A 17,411-nucleotide genomic window follows, 5' to 3' on the forward strand; every position below is an offset into this window, starting at 1 on the left:
TAGCAAACCCAACGGACCTGAGCTCAATATATTGCGGACATTTATACTTTATATATGTATATCCATTTGTGAATGATAATGTAAGGAACATTTTAAGGAAAAGTGGAAGCAAGACATGTATACAATCTGATTTAAGAATGTCTTCTAAAATGTAATATGCAGTTCTTTATGAAAGTCTGGCAAGTGTAAAATTTTAAAAAATTTGAAACTTTATGTGAGTATAAAATAAGTAGATCTAATTATAAAACATTTTTTGTAGCTGCTGTTTTGGTTTTAGGAGTAGAAACACTTTTTGAAAGAAATCAGTGTTTACGTTTTTAAGCGGATATCACCGTAACAATAAGAAATATGAAAAAATGTTTTGAATAAAAGTGCTTTTAAAACCAAGTTTTATTTAAAATATTTTTTCATTGTTTCGACGATATTCGTTTAGAAACTGATTTTTTTTTCAGATGGATGTTTTCATCCCTAAAATCACATATTACTAAATACAAAAATTGTTTCGTGATTAAATTCATCTATTCTATATTCATGGAAAGTTCCAGATTTTTTAAATTTTACATTTATTGAATTTACACACACATTGTCAGACAAAACTACATAATATTTAAAATAATATTCTTAAATTCCTAAAACTGAATATCAATTGTTACAAAAAGTTATTTCATGTTTAGATTCATCTATTCTATATACTTATGCAATATTTTAGATATTTTTGAATTTTACTCTTGCCGAACTTTCCTTGTGACTCAAAAATGATTCATTTCTTATCCGTAGAATTGGAAGACAAAGTAATATTTCAACTCAATAACATCATAATTTAGTATTTTATGACACTATTGGTTTATATAAAATCTGTTTTTACAATGTGTGTCAAAATTCAAAATAGAATTCTATATTTTCTAATTTTATATACTGTGATATAAAAAGCAATATAGGAATTAGAAGTATACCGTATATAGAACATATATTAAAATGGAGAGTATACAATTTGAAATGAATTATAAGTTATTTAAAATGGCGATACATCTTAGAATGTTAAGAATAGGATATAACGAAGATATTTATTTTTTATGATATATCAGTATTTCATTCTTCATTAAGTATTCTTCTCAGAAGATGGAACTCATCTTCTTAATAACTCTTTCGACTGATGAATTTTTGAATAGAAGGTTGAGCTTAATGTCAGCTTGATTACTGTCGAGTTTCAGACTGTGGCGTTTATATTTAATTACAGCGATCATACCGCGAACGATGTTTGAATGAAAAATTAAATAGACTGTTTCTTTCTTTATATTAGGCCCGAAATGTCATAGAAAATTCAACTTTCAAATTGTACTTTCTAACATCTTTAATATCATCACGACCTTGCAAATAATCTTCTTAAAGTTCAAATTTCATCCCATAAAGAAGTTTTAAGTACGGGAAGGGTGCGTCTTTTACGATCGGCATCGACATCTTAAATCTATAACGCCCTGTCTTACGATATTCGCTAACGCAATTGTTCGGAAGAGTAACGGCCGCACATTATCGATATTTTCCCTAAAAGCCCGCTGATCCGTCTCGAGAACTTTTGTGTTTCAATTACTTTCACGGTTTCCAAGATGATTACATTTCATAGTCAAGTCGGATAACGATTTTTTCAATAATACATTGTATTAATTAGCGTCATTCCAATACGAAATGAAAATACATTTCCGTTTATTTTGAAGCAAAGTGATATTTTTTGATGGATAAAGATAGAAAATTAACATTGAAGAAGAGACAAGGGAGCGATATTTATAATTGAAGAATTGCATCTATAATAATGGGATAAGATTTTTTTTTAACAAAAAGAACGTGTGACATTTCGTCAAGCGGTAAATTCCTCGCACCTCAGTCTCAGGGGATATAATCTCAAAAGCAGACGTAATGTCAGAAAAGATCTGGACGAATGGCTCTTAACGCGCTAAAGGCTTGCCGACGCATCTCAGTCTCGACTCGTCCTTTAGGCCGGCTTGACACGGTTACGAAAGTCGCTAAGCGCTAAGCTCGTCAGCATCAAAGCCTTTCGTCGTGCGGCAGTAAAAGGATTACGAATCTGCTCGTTTAGCTGGATCCTTCCATTTCCACTCTCTTCGCCTGCTGTCTTCTGCTTCTTTTTTCCGTTCTCTTTCGCCTCCCTTTCTGTGCAGCATCTATATGTGAGCTCTCTTCGAAAGTTCTGGGATTACAACGGTAATGCCTGGGTAGGTGTGAATACGGTTGGTAAGTGTAGAATTTCTTAAATGTCCAACAAAACTAATCAAAAGATATGTTCTTTGAAATGGTTTCGTACTGAATGGATGAAATATTACTGTTCTGTGACAATGAGTATGCCAGTTACTTTGAGACATCTTTCTACAAAGATATATTATAAGAATCATATTCTTTAAGTAATATTCATTGAGACTAGAAGAATTTTGTCTTTTATTTATGACTCCTTTTGTCTACAAATCGATTGCTTATAACACCGTTTGCCTACATCTCATTTGTCTACAGATCGATTGCAAACACGTATTATTGCGTACAGATCGATTACCTACAAGCACGTTTGCACATAAATATAAAATTAAGATTAAATTACGTAAGAAAATAATTTGTGTTTTTAAAGCAGATAATTTTTATTTTAAAACAGAAAATTTGTGTTTTAAAACACAGAATTTGTGTTTTAAAGCAGAGAAGAATATTTGCAGGCAATAATACATGTAGGCAATCAAGCTGTAGGCAATAATACATGTAGGCAAATGCGTCCTTCTGAAATTTTTATTTCTATGCAAAAGTGTAGGCATATAGGCAGTTGAGCTGTAGATAATCGATTCGTAGACAAACGGAGTCCTCCCTTATTTATTAATTACAATTTATTACTTTCTTTCTGAAAGTTGAATAAATGAAAGCATCAAATGCTTGTGGGACATATACTCAGAAAAGGCGGAGAAGAAGAAGACAAGAATCTAGACAGAAATGCCATTAGCATATCATGCCGGCAACGGAAAGGCAAAGCGCGAGACAAACTATTCAGTCGAATTAGCATTCCGGTTCGATTTATCGTCCTAACTTTAGTGGACAGGAAATCCTGGTACTCTCTTTAACGTGATATGTATCTCGTACATGTGCCATACCGCGACGATTCTTGCCGAGCTTATAACTCGTTAAACTTTCACTATACTACCGCTCTGTTATAATGTAATAGAACTTTCGCCCCGATGGAATAAGAATCTTCGCCTCGAGCTATCTAAACTCAGAATTGACTATTCAGCACGAATTGAGCAAGTGATGAATACAACTCTGTTAATATAAACTGCCATTCTCATCACGATGTATACAAAATGTTAAGAATATTTTCCTTTTTTTGCAAATTCTACGAGTTACACAGAATAATTTAAGAGTTCAAAAGTGTATGATGCTTGCTAATTAGAAATTCTTGCCCATCTAAAAATAAAACCAGGAGAAAAGATATGCTTTGATATTGTTCGACAAAAAGCACGGATCTTCAAAGATAGAGATTCTTAAAATTTTATTTTAAGCTGTAAGCTTTAAACGAGCTAGCTTATTTGTTGCGGGTAGGATAGATATACATATAACCACAAAATGACGTTCATTGCAGAGATCTTGATACTAACATCGTATATTATTTATTTTGCATCAAATGTTTTTCACTCTATCAAATTTGTCTCAAAACCATTTTATCGACAATCTATATTTCTCAACGTTATGCATTCTGAATTTACGAGTTTCCGGGAATGTGGAGATTATCTATCATCGTTGCATAGTAGTCTCAAAAGAAAATTGAAAGAACTTTTGAATTCTGCGCGGTCAAGGAGAATAATATGTCGAACAGATAGAAAATTGACGATGCTTACTGCGGTATAATTTATAAAATTATGAAGAATTGATATACTGCAATTTATATATATATTTATGGTATGATATATTACAAATATAATAATGCATGATACGAATGATAAACTGTAGAGTCCCTCTAGTAAGAGTCAAGTCATAAGGGGCACCGATCTCTGATTGGTCAGATTTCGAGTCCCTTTAAATGCCGCCATTTGCAGATACTTTCGATGTGAATCTGTGAATTGGTGTGAGCAACTGTTTCATGTAGAAGGCGCGAACGCGAAATCGGGCTATCAACTGTCTACCATGGTGGAATTGCGCTGTTTCCGACCGGTACCCGACACCCGGCAATGGTGCCCTTCCGGTCTTATGTCTTAACTCTTACTAGAGAAACTCTAATAAATTGTAACGGTATTGTATGTGTGATTAAACAATTTTTTTCAACTTGATATGAAATATATATATTGAATTCAACAAAATGAATTCAACAAATTGAATTCCCAAATAAAATAATGGTTTAATTCTTTTTTACACATCGATCCTAAATAACAAAAAAGTTGCGAGTTTTATAATACAGTTTATGTTAGTTTACATTATGCAATGTATAAGAAAAATATATGAGAAAGCTAAAGATTTGTGGTCCTAAGCAAACAATTATAACAAAGTAAATAAGCTTTTAATGCGATATATAATCCTAGGAATAATCGTATTATCACGAGAGATAGCGCAACATAGTGTGTGCAGTGTTAAATTTATATATCTCTCCACATGCCATTCGCAGAATGCGCGCATTTACAACAATGCAGACATTATTTCCATCGTAATTATGCAAGGTGTTACACCATTTTGGAGCAATCCGTGTGATATGTGGTTGTGCGTTAAAGGGATTATTTACGAATCAAAACGCTTGCATATTGTCTAATCTTTTAAACAAAATCGTTTTTAAAAATATTTTATGACTGAATATTAAATCCTCTTTGTTTTTCAAATAATTCATGTGTGTTGGTACAAAAAATAATAACTAGAATATTATTCTGAATTCTGACGAATTATAGATTGTGTAAAGTGAGTTTTACGTAAGGAAAAAATGTTACATTAAAATAATGCATTATTTAACAGAAAATACATTCGTTTGACATAGTTATTATCTAATGAAGCTCAAAGAAGATTAAACTTTAAATAAGAATGATATTTATATATAAATCATTTTCGATTACGTTTATTACATCGAATTTTCCAATTATATTCTATTAAATGTATTATTTAGTTACATATATGGTTGATACATCATATAGGATTTTCGACCGTTAAATTGAGAACGTCCGCGCACGAAATAATTATAGTCGATAATTAAATACACAATAATGGACATTGTACATTTAATGAGTAACGTTCAAAATCTCTTTTTCAATGTAAAATAATTAAGGTTACATGTTGTTACATTGTATATAAGCATTCAATCTTAAGCGAATACTTTAGTGGTAGCAAACTTAACAAACGCACAGCTTACCGTTTCTTTTAACTTTTTTTTCTTTTTGTAGTGCGCGGCTTATAATAAGAATTTTCCTCGCTCGCAAAAATATGCATTGTTTTGATATAAATAGAATTTACGTTAATCAATTAATTTTTACGGTAACGATAAAAATATTTTATTAAAGAATTTCATTAAAAATAATAAATATGTAACATTTGAAAATATTTATTGGCAAATGTTACTTTTTGTCACGTGTGATTAATTTTAAACAAAATGTAGAAATGTAAGGCTTTTCATTGAATCGCTTGTAGACAGTTTGCCTTTGATCTGATTTTTGCTTTTATTAAATTTATTTTGGCGACATCACTACATTCCGCTACATCAAATACTTTCTCGTGTTGAAACTGAATATTTTAAAGATTCAGTTTTGAATAAACATTCGCATTGGCAAGACTTGTGAGGCACTTTCGCGTAAATTGCGCTTGAATTACAAATAAACAACGTGGACGAGAATGCGGGTGGGTGGAACTAATAAAGGACTATGGCATACTGATTCCATTTTTTCGTTGCTCTATTGATGGAATTAAGTTGGCAGTGGCTCGTATGCACACTGTTTTTATTGCTTCACTACAGTCTTAGTGGTTATTCACGAACTCTCATTGTCGAGGGTCCTTTTCATTGAGAGCAAGAAAAAATAAAGTCTCATAAACGCCGCTTCAAAAGACATTACTGCTGTTGGTTACGGCGCATACCGCGCCTCTTGGAAAAAGCATTTTAAGTGGAAAATGCTTTTTTTACCACGAATACAAGAACCACCAGCTCTTTGACGCAAGAATTATAATATCTCTTGCAGGTGATGTGCAACCTCTTTGTAAAAATCTATCTTGTCCATATTGCAACATGTGTCATAATGTAAACTTTTGGTACTTTCCATTTACCCTCTGGAAAACTAGAAGTTACCTTATGTTCTCTACTGCTAAAAGTATCTAATCTACTAAGTGATTTTTCAAATTAAATTGTATTTTTAAAAATCGCTTATGAGATTCACAAATAAATATAAAAGCATAAACACAAGTATTAGAAATTTGGAGTAAACGTAAATTAATAAATAAATTCTGGTAGATAAATTTTTTTTCGAGAATAAATTCAGCTTGCGTTGCAAAAATATAATTTTAATCAGATTGTACGCGCCTTTCAAGATGCTGTATTATGTGAAACGATTTTCTTCAGGTACATTAAAATACGTCCCAAGGCGTTTTACACCGATAATACTTATATTGTTGGATTTAGCTTCATGGAAGAACTTCTTAAGCAATTCTTTTATTTACTGCTCAGGGTAAAACGATTACGTATTTGCTTTGAATATAGTACATCTATTTAACAGAGAAAAAAATGCGAAGAATTTTTTAATTAATTTTATTAACATTGAAAACAGAGTTATCAGCTATTTCAATTATTTGCGTTTTAACGAAGATTGTTTCATTTAGATGTAAATTAAAAATATTAAAAATCGTTAATAATTTCAATTTGTTTACATTTTTTACTTTAGGAAAAAGGATTTAAAAAATTGCTTATACGAATCACGCAAATAAATATTGAAGGCATAAACGTTAGTATTAGCAATTTAAAGTAAACTTAAATTAATTAACAAACTCTAGTAAATATTTTTTCGAGAATAAATTCAGCTTGCATGCATGCTCTTGATTAATCCAATTTTGGAATATATACCTATATATGTGGTAGGGAAAAGTCTATACATAGAATCTACCTATTATATTCAAAATATCGTATACCGTGGTATAAAACGCGGATGAAATAGAACTAGTAAAAATGAAGCATTAATGAGCGAGATATCGAGGTAGACGAAAAGAAAAAGTAGAAAATCATCGGGATGATCCTCGACGCGGAAATCCACGAATTCAATCTGGAGTCTCAACCCATTTGATTCCTCATCTGACTCATTCCACCTCGTTATCTCGCGATAAGTAAGAGCAAGATGAGGTACGAAAAGAACGAGTAAAGTAGAATGAAGAAATTGAAGGCAGCTTAAAACCCTTCGAATGCTCGGTGACCGTATGATATCCTCGTGAATTTCAAGTGACCTGTTAGATTCGACATCGTGGCCTGGACGTTATCCAATGTCGTGTTTTAATTCCTCGCATGCTTTTTTATTTGCATCGGAGATTGATCACTGATAATCATCGTTCCAATCTGTAGCTTTACTTAAATGCTAAACTTTGAATTCTGAAGAAGAAACTTTCTTATATATAAATTCGTTGGAGCAATTTTTTAATTGCGAATGCTTAAAAATTTCTGTATAATTACAATATTATTGCATCAAAAGCTCCTTTATCTACTTTTATCGTTGGATAGTATCATAAATGTTATTGATGCATTTCCTTTAACGTTCAAACAGTAATTTCTCCAATTGTGTACTTTTTTATTGCAGTAAAATGGCCATTGAAACTATTGGACTGTCGCTTTTGATATACAGTCTTCGACTTTGCACTCAACTATAGTGCCCCGCAATGATTCGATTTTGATTGAAGTAAGTGGTCACTTCTCTTGCTGTAGAGTTTAGAACAGGCAGGTAGACTTTATAGGATAATAATAATTTTATCTGATGTGGATGACACGATAACATGTATTACAGAAACGCGATTAAATTAATTAATATTTATATGGTGAATTATTTATAAATCACAATAACCTTTTCTATATTCTTCGTCTCTCTGTTCTATCCGAAAATCTTGTTAGAAGAGAAGTTTAAAAGCATCTGTCCAATAAAACGATAGATTTGTTTGTCTTCCCTAACTGTGGTTATTTCCTCTTCCGATTTTAGTTCGCAACCTATCATCGATAAAATTTTGTTCTTTCGTAGCCTGTGCATCCCAAGGGAGCTGTGGCAGGTTTGAGAATTGGACGATATCCAATAACGTCTAGTCTAGAATGTAAGAACTCCGCGTGTGAGAAAGCTACGCTACAAGGAGTTATCGAAGAATCGCTATAAAAATAAGAACTAGCGCGATAGGCAAACACGCGAGGCATGCAATAATTTCGTTATTAAAAATGCATTGAGTGTAGTGAATAGTTTTAGAACAGCTCTTGATTTTTTAAACTCAGATATTTGTGGCAAATGTTAGAAAAATATAGCATTGTTAATTTTTATATTAATGCATTATTCAGCTTAACAAAATTATTATTATACTTATATTAAAACTAGTTAATCTATCGATAAATTACGTGCATTTCGATGCTTGTTGATCACAAATTCAAACACAATAGCCTTTGTCCCTCTCGAATAAGTGGGGTATTGTTCTCCTTTTCTTTCTGTCGTGCAGAAAATCCCTCACACGGGTTGACGGAGAATACCTTTAGAAGATATTCGCGCATCCATTGACCTACATCGTGATCGCGTATCATAAAAAGCGAAGACAGATGGTACAGGCGCGGCCGAATTACTCGAAAGCGAGTTATTTATAAATAAGTTGACTTCCACATTTGTCCGTAATATAATAGCGCCTCACTGTCCTTAAAAATAAATGTTTTTCACATACCTTGTGAATTAGTCGAAATGATATGAAAAATTAAAAATTATAATAAGCTGATGATGGGCGATATAAAGAGCTTAATTCTAAAAGTTTAAACAGTGCTAAAAAGTTGTTGCCATAAAGGAAGTAGGTCGCAGGGTTTCGCGCAGAATAAAACAGAATGTAGTACAGAACAAGTTCTATTTCATCTTAATGAAGATTTACTTTTGTTGGCGAATATAAAATTCAAGTATGAAAGAATACTCGAGTTACTGCTCGAATTTTAAAATTATACTAAGAAAATAATTTTTTAAAAATATGTTAATATGTTCCTTTCTATTCTATAAAATTGATTTTGCACATATTCCATAAAAATTTATTACTCTCTCTAGTGAATTTATTTATTCAATTCATTATCAAGCTATTTTATAAGAGCAGTACACTATCTTGTAGAGAAAGATCGATAGCACCATACATGCCACTTTGTTTTTGGAGAATATTTCTTAAATAAAAACTAAAAAAATAAAACTTGAGAAATATAAATACAAACCAAAAAGTCTTCTATCAGATGAACGTAACAGTTTTTGTAATACTGTTGGTAATTTTGCAATAATTAACTTTTTCATAAGAGAAGCAAAAATGAGCGTTTGATAAGCTTTTTCATAAGAGAAGCAAAAATAGGCATCAAAACTAACATAGTAGATAGTAATGCCATATATTCCTATTTCTTTTCATAGGAGTCACCTGTACAAAATTTCTGTAAATGAATACATATGAAAATTTCTAAAATCTTTGTATTTCGATATAACGTTTCTTTATATGCATATTTATATGCGTATCTTATGCTGTTCTGCATAACACAAATATGTAACGCAACAGTTTTTTTGGAGGGTTTTCTCTTAAATATAGAATTGCTTTCAGCGCGCGCTCTGATTGGGTTATTTGTTTAAGAGACCTATACTGAATAAAAATTATTGAACACACCATAAAGAAATTTGTTTTAATTATATTAATTGCACGAAAAAAGAACAGTAATATATGTACTTATTGTAAACCAAGAGATTTCTTCTTTCATATTTGATTTAAATTTGTATTGTTATACCACTGCATATATGCCAATAAAAATATCGTTAACTTTCTTTCATAACAAAAGTAGCAGACTCTTTTGCTAACAACATTGCAGTAGTGGCGACAATAAAATGTAGAAATATATATATATATATATATACACACATATATATATATATTATGAACAAAGAAAACAGTGGACTTGCACTGCTTGATGTACAACGTGCAGCAAATGAGAGACATGTCTGGTGTAATATTTCTTTACTTTTTTGCATTTCTTTCTTTCTTTATGGTACTTTGCAATTCGTGCGACGCGAGATACAGTAGCAGTTTCAGCGTTCTCCTAAATTGTATCATGTTGAGAAAGTTCAATAGTTTTCAAACACAATTCAAACAATTGCAATAACTTGTGTTTGAATGAGCAAAACACCTGTCTTGGCTCGTAACCGATAATTTCAGCACATTAATATAGAATGCCGGGATAATCGATTCATTAATATCGTAAACTCGCATGCTGTCGACAACGGTACGTCGACGGATATAGACCATGACATAAAGTATGAACGCCACCCACGGGAAGTGGTTTCTGACCGTCCTGGCTCGTCGTCGGAAAGAGAAAGATTCCTATCCGCCCTCACCCTGTAATTCCCCATTCTGCCATCGTGCTCGCGCACTTAACCCATTTTGTCTCGAGATCCTGCCTACCCGGAAAATACGAGTTGGCGGTGAGAACAAGGGGAGGGGTGCATAACGATCTGCGGATTTTCAACCGATTACGGACCATTTTGCGATGGAGTACGGAAGCGGACACACGCTTCAATGCTCGCTGTAATGCGCGCGCGGAGGATCGGGACGATCTTTTCGGTCGAGAGACGCGATCTTTCAGTGAACTTCCTATGCGTCCAAACTACAGATCACGGTGCTTTGTTAAAACGACTCGTCGCACAAGCCACAAAGGATCCCATACTAATTATATATGGAAAATTGGATTCCGGTGAAGTAAGTTAGTTTTCACATATAACGAAGCTTATAATGTGGTAGACAAAAGATATCATGGACACAAGGCTCGATAATAGATAGTTTTTGAACTATGCTGTATCAAAGGTGTAAAATTTAATTGTGCTTACACAGAGCACCTTTGATACCATATAGTTCAAAAACTATTCATTATTGAATCTTTTGTCTATGACATCTTTTGTTCATCACATTATAAACTACATTATGTGTGAAAATTAATTCATTTTACTAGAACCAAATTTTCTATATTTGGATTAGTGTCTGAACGAACTTTATCGTTCCCCGTAGTATTTTAGGGGCTAAACACGGATTCGTTTTTCGAAGTTAGCTATCATGTCACTATTTTGAGAAAAATGTCATCAAAGAGACAAAAAAAAAATAATTTTGAGAGATTTCTTAATGTTGTAACATCGATAATAAATTTTTTCTAAATTTTGTTAATGCTACGTGAAAGTATCAACTTTTAATTTTAAAATGCATTTTGTTTGTTTTGATATTATTTTTTATTTCCGAGTTATAACAATTTGAAAATAGCTCTTTTCTCATTATACATGAAAAAGATATTCTATCTCAATTCTGCATTATGTAGAAAGTGTTTCTGTACTTACATAATGCTATTCTTGTGCATAATTGGATCAAATACTAAATAAAAAAGCAATATAAAAATAACAAAAAAATATAATATAAATATTAAATATATTTTCAAATTGCTATGCATATCTCCAATACGAAAAATTATACCAAAACAAAATACATTTTAAAACTAAAAGTTGATATTTTTGGACATATTTGTAGTACTAAAAATTTTGAAAAAAAATTGCTGCTAATATTAATTATTCATTACGTGAAAACTCTCAAAAAAATTTTACTGCTTTTTTTACACTATTTTTCTCAAAAATGTGATAGCCAAATTAGGAAAACAGATTCGTATTAAGTAGGCAAGAATATATTAGAAATAGTTTAAAATTGTTAAGTTTTTTTCGTAGACTTTAGCATAATTAGTATAATTAGTGCGGAATCCTTTATTAATGCGCTATTAATGCGCTATTAGTCGCGTGTGAGGAAAATTGCCTAAAACAAGAAATACATAGGCAAATTTTCTTGCCGACGACATAGCAGAAGTAGACGCGATGCGACCGTCACTTGAATCAGGTTAATGACCGCAGTGAGATGATTTATAATAATTAAGCAGTCGTGCATTCACGGTACTAGAGGGTAATTTTTCAGTACTTCAACCACAATAGATTAAGTAAAGTAATAATTTCTAATATCATTTTTTTAGTTTTCATTAAAACGTTAAAATTCCTAAAGATGTGACCTAAATTGCACGAAAATAACGGCTACAGAGTGATGCAGCACCACCGACAAGTCGTTTGATGAATTTGAAACCGATTTTTTATAGAACCGATCTCCGTTTGGAAGTAATCACTTGTAATTCATTGTAATCTTTTAATATTATACGTAAGATTATTATAATATAGATAACAGAGTAATATAAAATTTTAGTTAAGGACAAAAATAAATTATAGATTCTGTGTTTCTATTTTTTTAAACTGTAAATTATGTTTACAAAGAATCCCTATAGTTATTTTCGTTTAAATGATATACAAAGTAGATTGGCCCTTAAGATTTTATCATTAAACACACCGTTTGTCAGAAAGAAATAGCATAAGTTTCTTTGAGGACGCTCTCTGGTTCCAAGATTGGCTTAATCGGCGCGTATTTAATTTTCTTGATTTACTCGAATCTTTAATACTCGTTTTCTCAGCAAAGCTTTAAAGAATCAGTAAGATGACTTACGATGTCGAAACTGGAATTTAGAGTTTGGATATAGAGACGGAAATAAAATAAGATTATTAGATCCGAAGTTTGGTTAAAAATTTGGGACCATTCTTACCGATGCAAAATAAAAATTGCATTCAATTGGGACTCTTTTGAAAAATATTTATTTTATTTTTGTGTGATTTCTATATGTAAAGAATAAGAATGTATATGTATATTTACAGGATGGATATTAAAAGATTTTAAATAGTAAATCCTCACACAAATTCAATAAAAATTTTACATCAAGAGACACGCGTGTCTTTACGCGAGTCAGCGAGTTGCAGGCATCCGAGCATCCGAAATTCTCGGTTTTTTTTAATAAAGACTAGATCGATCGAGTTCTGAATATAATCGTATGACCGAAACATCTTATTGTTAGTTTAAAAGAAACAGTATGTCAAAATTGAACAAAAAATTTCATTTTTTCAAAAATTGGAAAACCATTTGGGTTATTTTGATGAGACATTGTATATATTTAAAGTTTCATCATAATAGCTCAAGTGGTTTTCAAAATTTTTGGAAAAAACAAAATTTTTCCTTCAACTTTATAATATCTTGTATCTTTGAAACTAAACCGTATCAGATATATAATTATATGAAGTTTTCATCTTGAATGTGTAAGGAAACATTCCTTTCGGAGTATTTATCATCCACTTTGTATATACAAATTTTAATTAATTTCAATTTTTAATTTTTAATTAATTTTACATTTAATTTTGATTTATTAATTAATTTCTTCTTACATAAAAAAGATATTAGAGGAAATAATTTCACTGCTTTCAAGATATAGAAGATTTTTTCTTCTTCTTTATTGATGGTGCGAGATCAAACGGCAGAACATGGCACGGAAAAAAGAAATAAAATAAGCAAGTGCACCCAGTGGGAACAAGGTCGGAACTCTCTGACCTCTTCGCAGGATGGTTCTGGCTAATGTCAAGATAAATGCGATTTCCTAGGATAGGAAACGCGGAGCAAGGGTAACGTGGGAGCACCGAGAACACAAGAAGAAAAATATTGTTTGCCGCGAAAACTGGGGCGCACATCCTGAAGCAGGGCGTTGGTAGTGGTCTGACCACGAAGGCGTCACGCGGGGGTTGAGGAAAAAGCCAAAAGCTCGTCGGCTTTCGTGCCGGAGTAGCTTGCCAAAATAAGATTCGTTTTTAGAGCGGAATTAAGGGGAGGAAGCTTTTAGAATAGGGTTACTTAAATCGGGTCACACGAATCCTTGTATGATTCTCTCGCGTGATTAAAAAATACGGCGAGGTCGATAATCAAATTCGATGATCAAATATACAATTCGTCTTTTGATGTACTTTCAGCAGTAAATGTTATTATTTATTCACGAAAATATTTCGAAATATGTCTTTTTTTCCTTCATCGGAAATATTACTTTACATTTGTTTATTTCTTGTATTTCTACAAATTGTAAAGTAAACTTTGAACTATTTGATACGAATCTTCAAAGGATTCTGAACAAACACACCTTCCATCAGTGCAATTTCCTTTAAAATCTTATATAATTCTAGCAGAGAAGATTGATATTCTTGAGAGTGATTTTATTTACACGAAATTGAAAGCTGAAAGTATGAAATTTTTGACATTTATTATTGCAATTTTCAAACTTTTATATCTTTAATAGTTATTAAATTTTTCCGTCGCAATAGTTATACCGGACGCAAATTTAAAGATTACCTGATTATTATATCATTTTGCAATGTTCGCCGGACAATTATTCTCGAAATATTCATGATCACTCGTTTATTGATCATTATTCTCCCCTTGAATACACGACGATTCTCTGAATTCCATTTATTCGGAGGATCGCCAGCTTGTATTTGTATTCTACTAGGTATTGTTGAGCTTTCGCGACTATTTTCTAGGATTGCTAGATCAGCGGATAGAGCCAATGTTGCCATCGCGATCGCTCAATGTCTAGCGCATAGCCTTAGGCCAACGAGAACCTCAGGAGCTCGTTATCGTGGATGAATTCAATGCATCGCAGACGACAGCGAGCGACAGCGAATTCAACCGACGTTGGCTTAGCCGCGTTCGGACCATTCATCTTGCTTCGGACAGTTGTCTTCCCGGTAATGCCAAAGATACCGATCCAAGGAGGTACCAATGCGGATTCTATCGGCGGAAGTTACGCGTCTTTCTGCGGATATCGGCTAGTTTACGGTCGTTTCTCCAAATAACAATGCAATCATTGTAGATGGGCACATCAATTCGTTGTGTATTCGAACGGGAATAAGATATGATAGAAATCTTATTTATTTATATTTTTATTTTATTTTCTATCATATTTTTGGCTAAGATATGATAGAAAATAAAATAAATATATTAACACAAATAAACAAAGAGAATCCTATTCGGACAAGGTGGATCTTGGTGCTTATTAATATTTTTGCTTGAATTTTACAATTTCCATCTTATGCAAACTGTGTACCGATTAGTCAGACTTAAAATACTCCCAAACTGAAGCTAGAGTATGTAATATTCACAAATTAAGTTGGCAAACGATTAGGACTGATACTTATGAGCATTTTGTAACACTGTAAAGAATTAAAAATAAAGTTAATAATCGATGATGTTCTTAATTACGAAATAAAGCGTTCGTCACAACAAAAATATTATTTTACAATTGATACTTCTCATTTCCATTTGAAAATAAATAATTCATTATATGCAATATTTAATGTAATCTAATTTTTATTATATTTTTTTTTATTATATCTATATTATACGTTCTTTATATCTGCATTCCATTTAAATCGGTGGTATTCCGCCTGAATCTCCAACATTACGAGTACTTTCACATTATTTCCTTTCTCGTGTTTCCCCGCTTTTGGCTTTAGTCTCTGTGACCTCGAAACGAATGTAGGTATTTGGCGTCTCCGCTTTAAGAGATATATCGGTGGCAGGATTAGTCGATTTTTCCTAGTGCCAACTATCCTCGAATTCGTGTTCATTCGTTACGAGATGCCTTCTATGAAAATCTTCCGTGTCTTCAACAAATTTCAACAGATTTAGAAACTAGTTTACGAGTTGCTGCCCTTTCGCGAGAATGCACTTGGGAATCTTACGTAAACTCTCGCAAAGTTGTTCGGTATATCTGCTTGCAAGCTTGATAATTTCATTGCGTAATTTACCAGAGGACACGAACTTGATGCGAACAGCGAGTCGCATAAAACATAAAGTTTCAAACGTGCTTGCTAAAGATCATCCTATATTATCTTCTTCAGTGACCATATATACGTACATAGCAGCAGCAGCAGTGTTGACATAAATACGAACTTACTTCCAAAACTGTAATTTTATTATATTGTCGTAGTTGTTACTTAATATAAAGTTGTTACTTAAAAAAAGAAAAAGCCAAGATTGTATATATCAGTGTGATATTTTTTAAAACACTTACAACAGTGTGATATTCTTTCAAACATAAAAGGCAGCAAATGATTTAATGTGCAGAATGTCAGTTTCGCGATTCGTGCTGTGTAATGCACTTTGTATGTACACAACGAAATATTTATGAAAATAATATTTTCTTTTTTATTTTATATAATTGTTTTGTTAATTATCGCCAGTCGAAATGTTTTGACAATAAACTGTCGATTTAAACTTCATTCACAAAGCGACTTACCCTTTCTATGTGGCCGCCACTAACGACCTCCGGCGTGTTAACACAGACTACTCTTTTCAAGCGTAGTTTGTTAACGTGGAAAGCCGAGCCGTAACAGTACATCAGCACCATCGTCGTTGGGAAATAAAAACAGCAACACGCTAGGATCCTGAAAAAGGAGATACGATAAAGAGCATTTTTCGACCCAGAAAAGCAGTAATTAGCGTGTCATATGCAAGCGGGAATATAACTAGTGCAGTGAAGCTGATATCACACGAACGTAATAAAATTATATTTGTACAAGTAGATTACGCAAAATCTGATGTTACGTGTGTAAAGTTATTAGTATTTACAATATGATAAAAACAGTATCACGATGCATCCATTTCAACTTTCTCTTATAAATTAATATGCTTTGTAACAGGATTGGTAAAGACTAATGTTTTTTTTTTTAAGAATAAAACATATTGTGTTTCTTCTTGAATATGTTTTTAATACTTTAAAAATATGCTTTAAACAATACTATAAAAAAAACTTATTTAAAACATATTAAAAACATCAATTAAACATGTTTTAAACTGTTTAAAACACGTTTAAAACATGTTTTTTACCAACCCTGCTTTGTAATGTACTTTGTGAAGTTGACTCTATCTCGCCTGCATTTAAATCATCTTATAAACTTTTTTATATTCTATTTCTCCAAAGCAACGTTTATAAAATCCGTAATATAAATGGATAATTCTATTTGAACTAATGTGTCAAGATAGAGTTTCTAAATTACTGATCCGATAAAAACATTACGATAGGTCGAAGTAACGATTCGTATTTAGCACCGGTTTAGATCAGACTTTAAGCGTACCAGAAGGGAACATTAACGCGGATATATCGCTATCTTTCACGGTCGATCGCCTCAGTGTCCTCCCAAGGCGATCGACCACGCGACGGTGCGGCGTTCTCAACATTAAATTGTAATTGTCCACAATTGGTCACCGACGTGGTGAACAAACGTGATGAGCAA

At 32.3% G+C, this 17,411-nt stretch overlaps 1 protein-coding gene across 1 annotated transcript in view; it reads right to left on the bottom strand.

The window, feature by feature from the left end:
• LOC108758095 (trace amine-associated receptor 9) overlaps positions 1-17,411 on the bottom strand; it is a 47,051-nt gene that overhangs the window by 7,364 nt on the left and 22,276 nt on the right. The window contains exon 6 of the mRNA XM_018502878.1: positions 16,415-16,562. Coding sequence (XP_018358380.1) covers positions 16,415-16,562 — 148 coding nt within the window. The remainder of the gene's footprint in view (positions 1-16,414; positions 16,563-17,411) is intronic.

This window comes from Trachymyrmex cornetzi, unplaced genomic scaffold, assembly GCF_001594075.2.
Source record: "Trachymyrmex cornetzi isolate Tcor2-1 unplaced genomic scaffold, Tcor1.1 scaffold1501, whole genome shotgun sequence".
In the NCBI taxonomy this organism is placed as follows: Eukaryota; Metazoa; Arthropoda; class Insecta; order Hymenoptera; family Formicidae; genus Trachymyrmex; species Trachymyrmex cornetzi.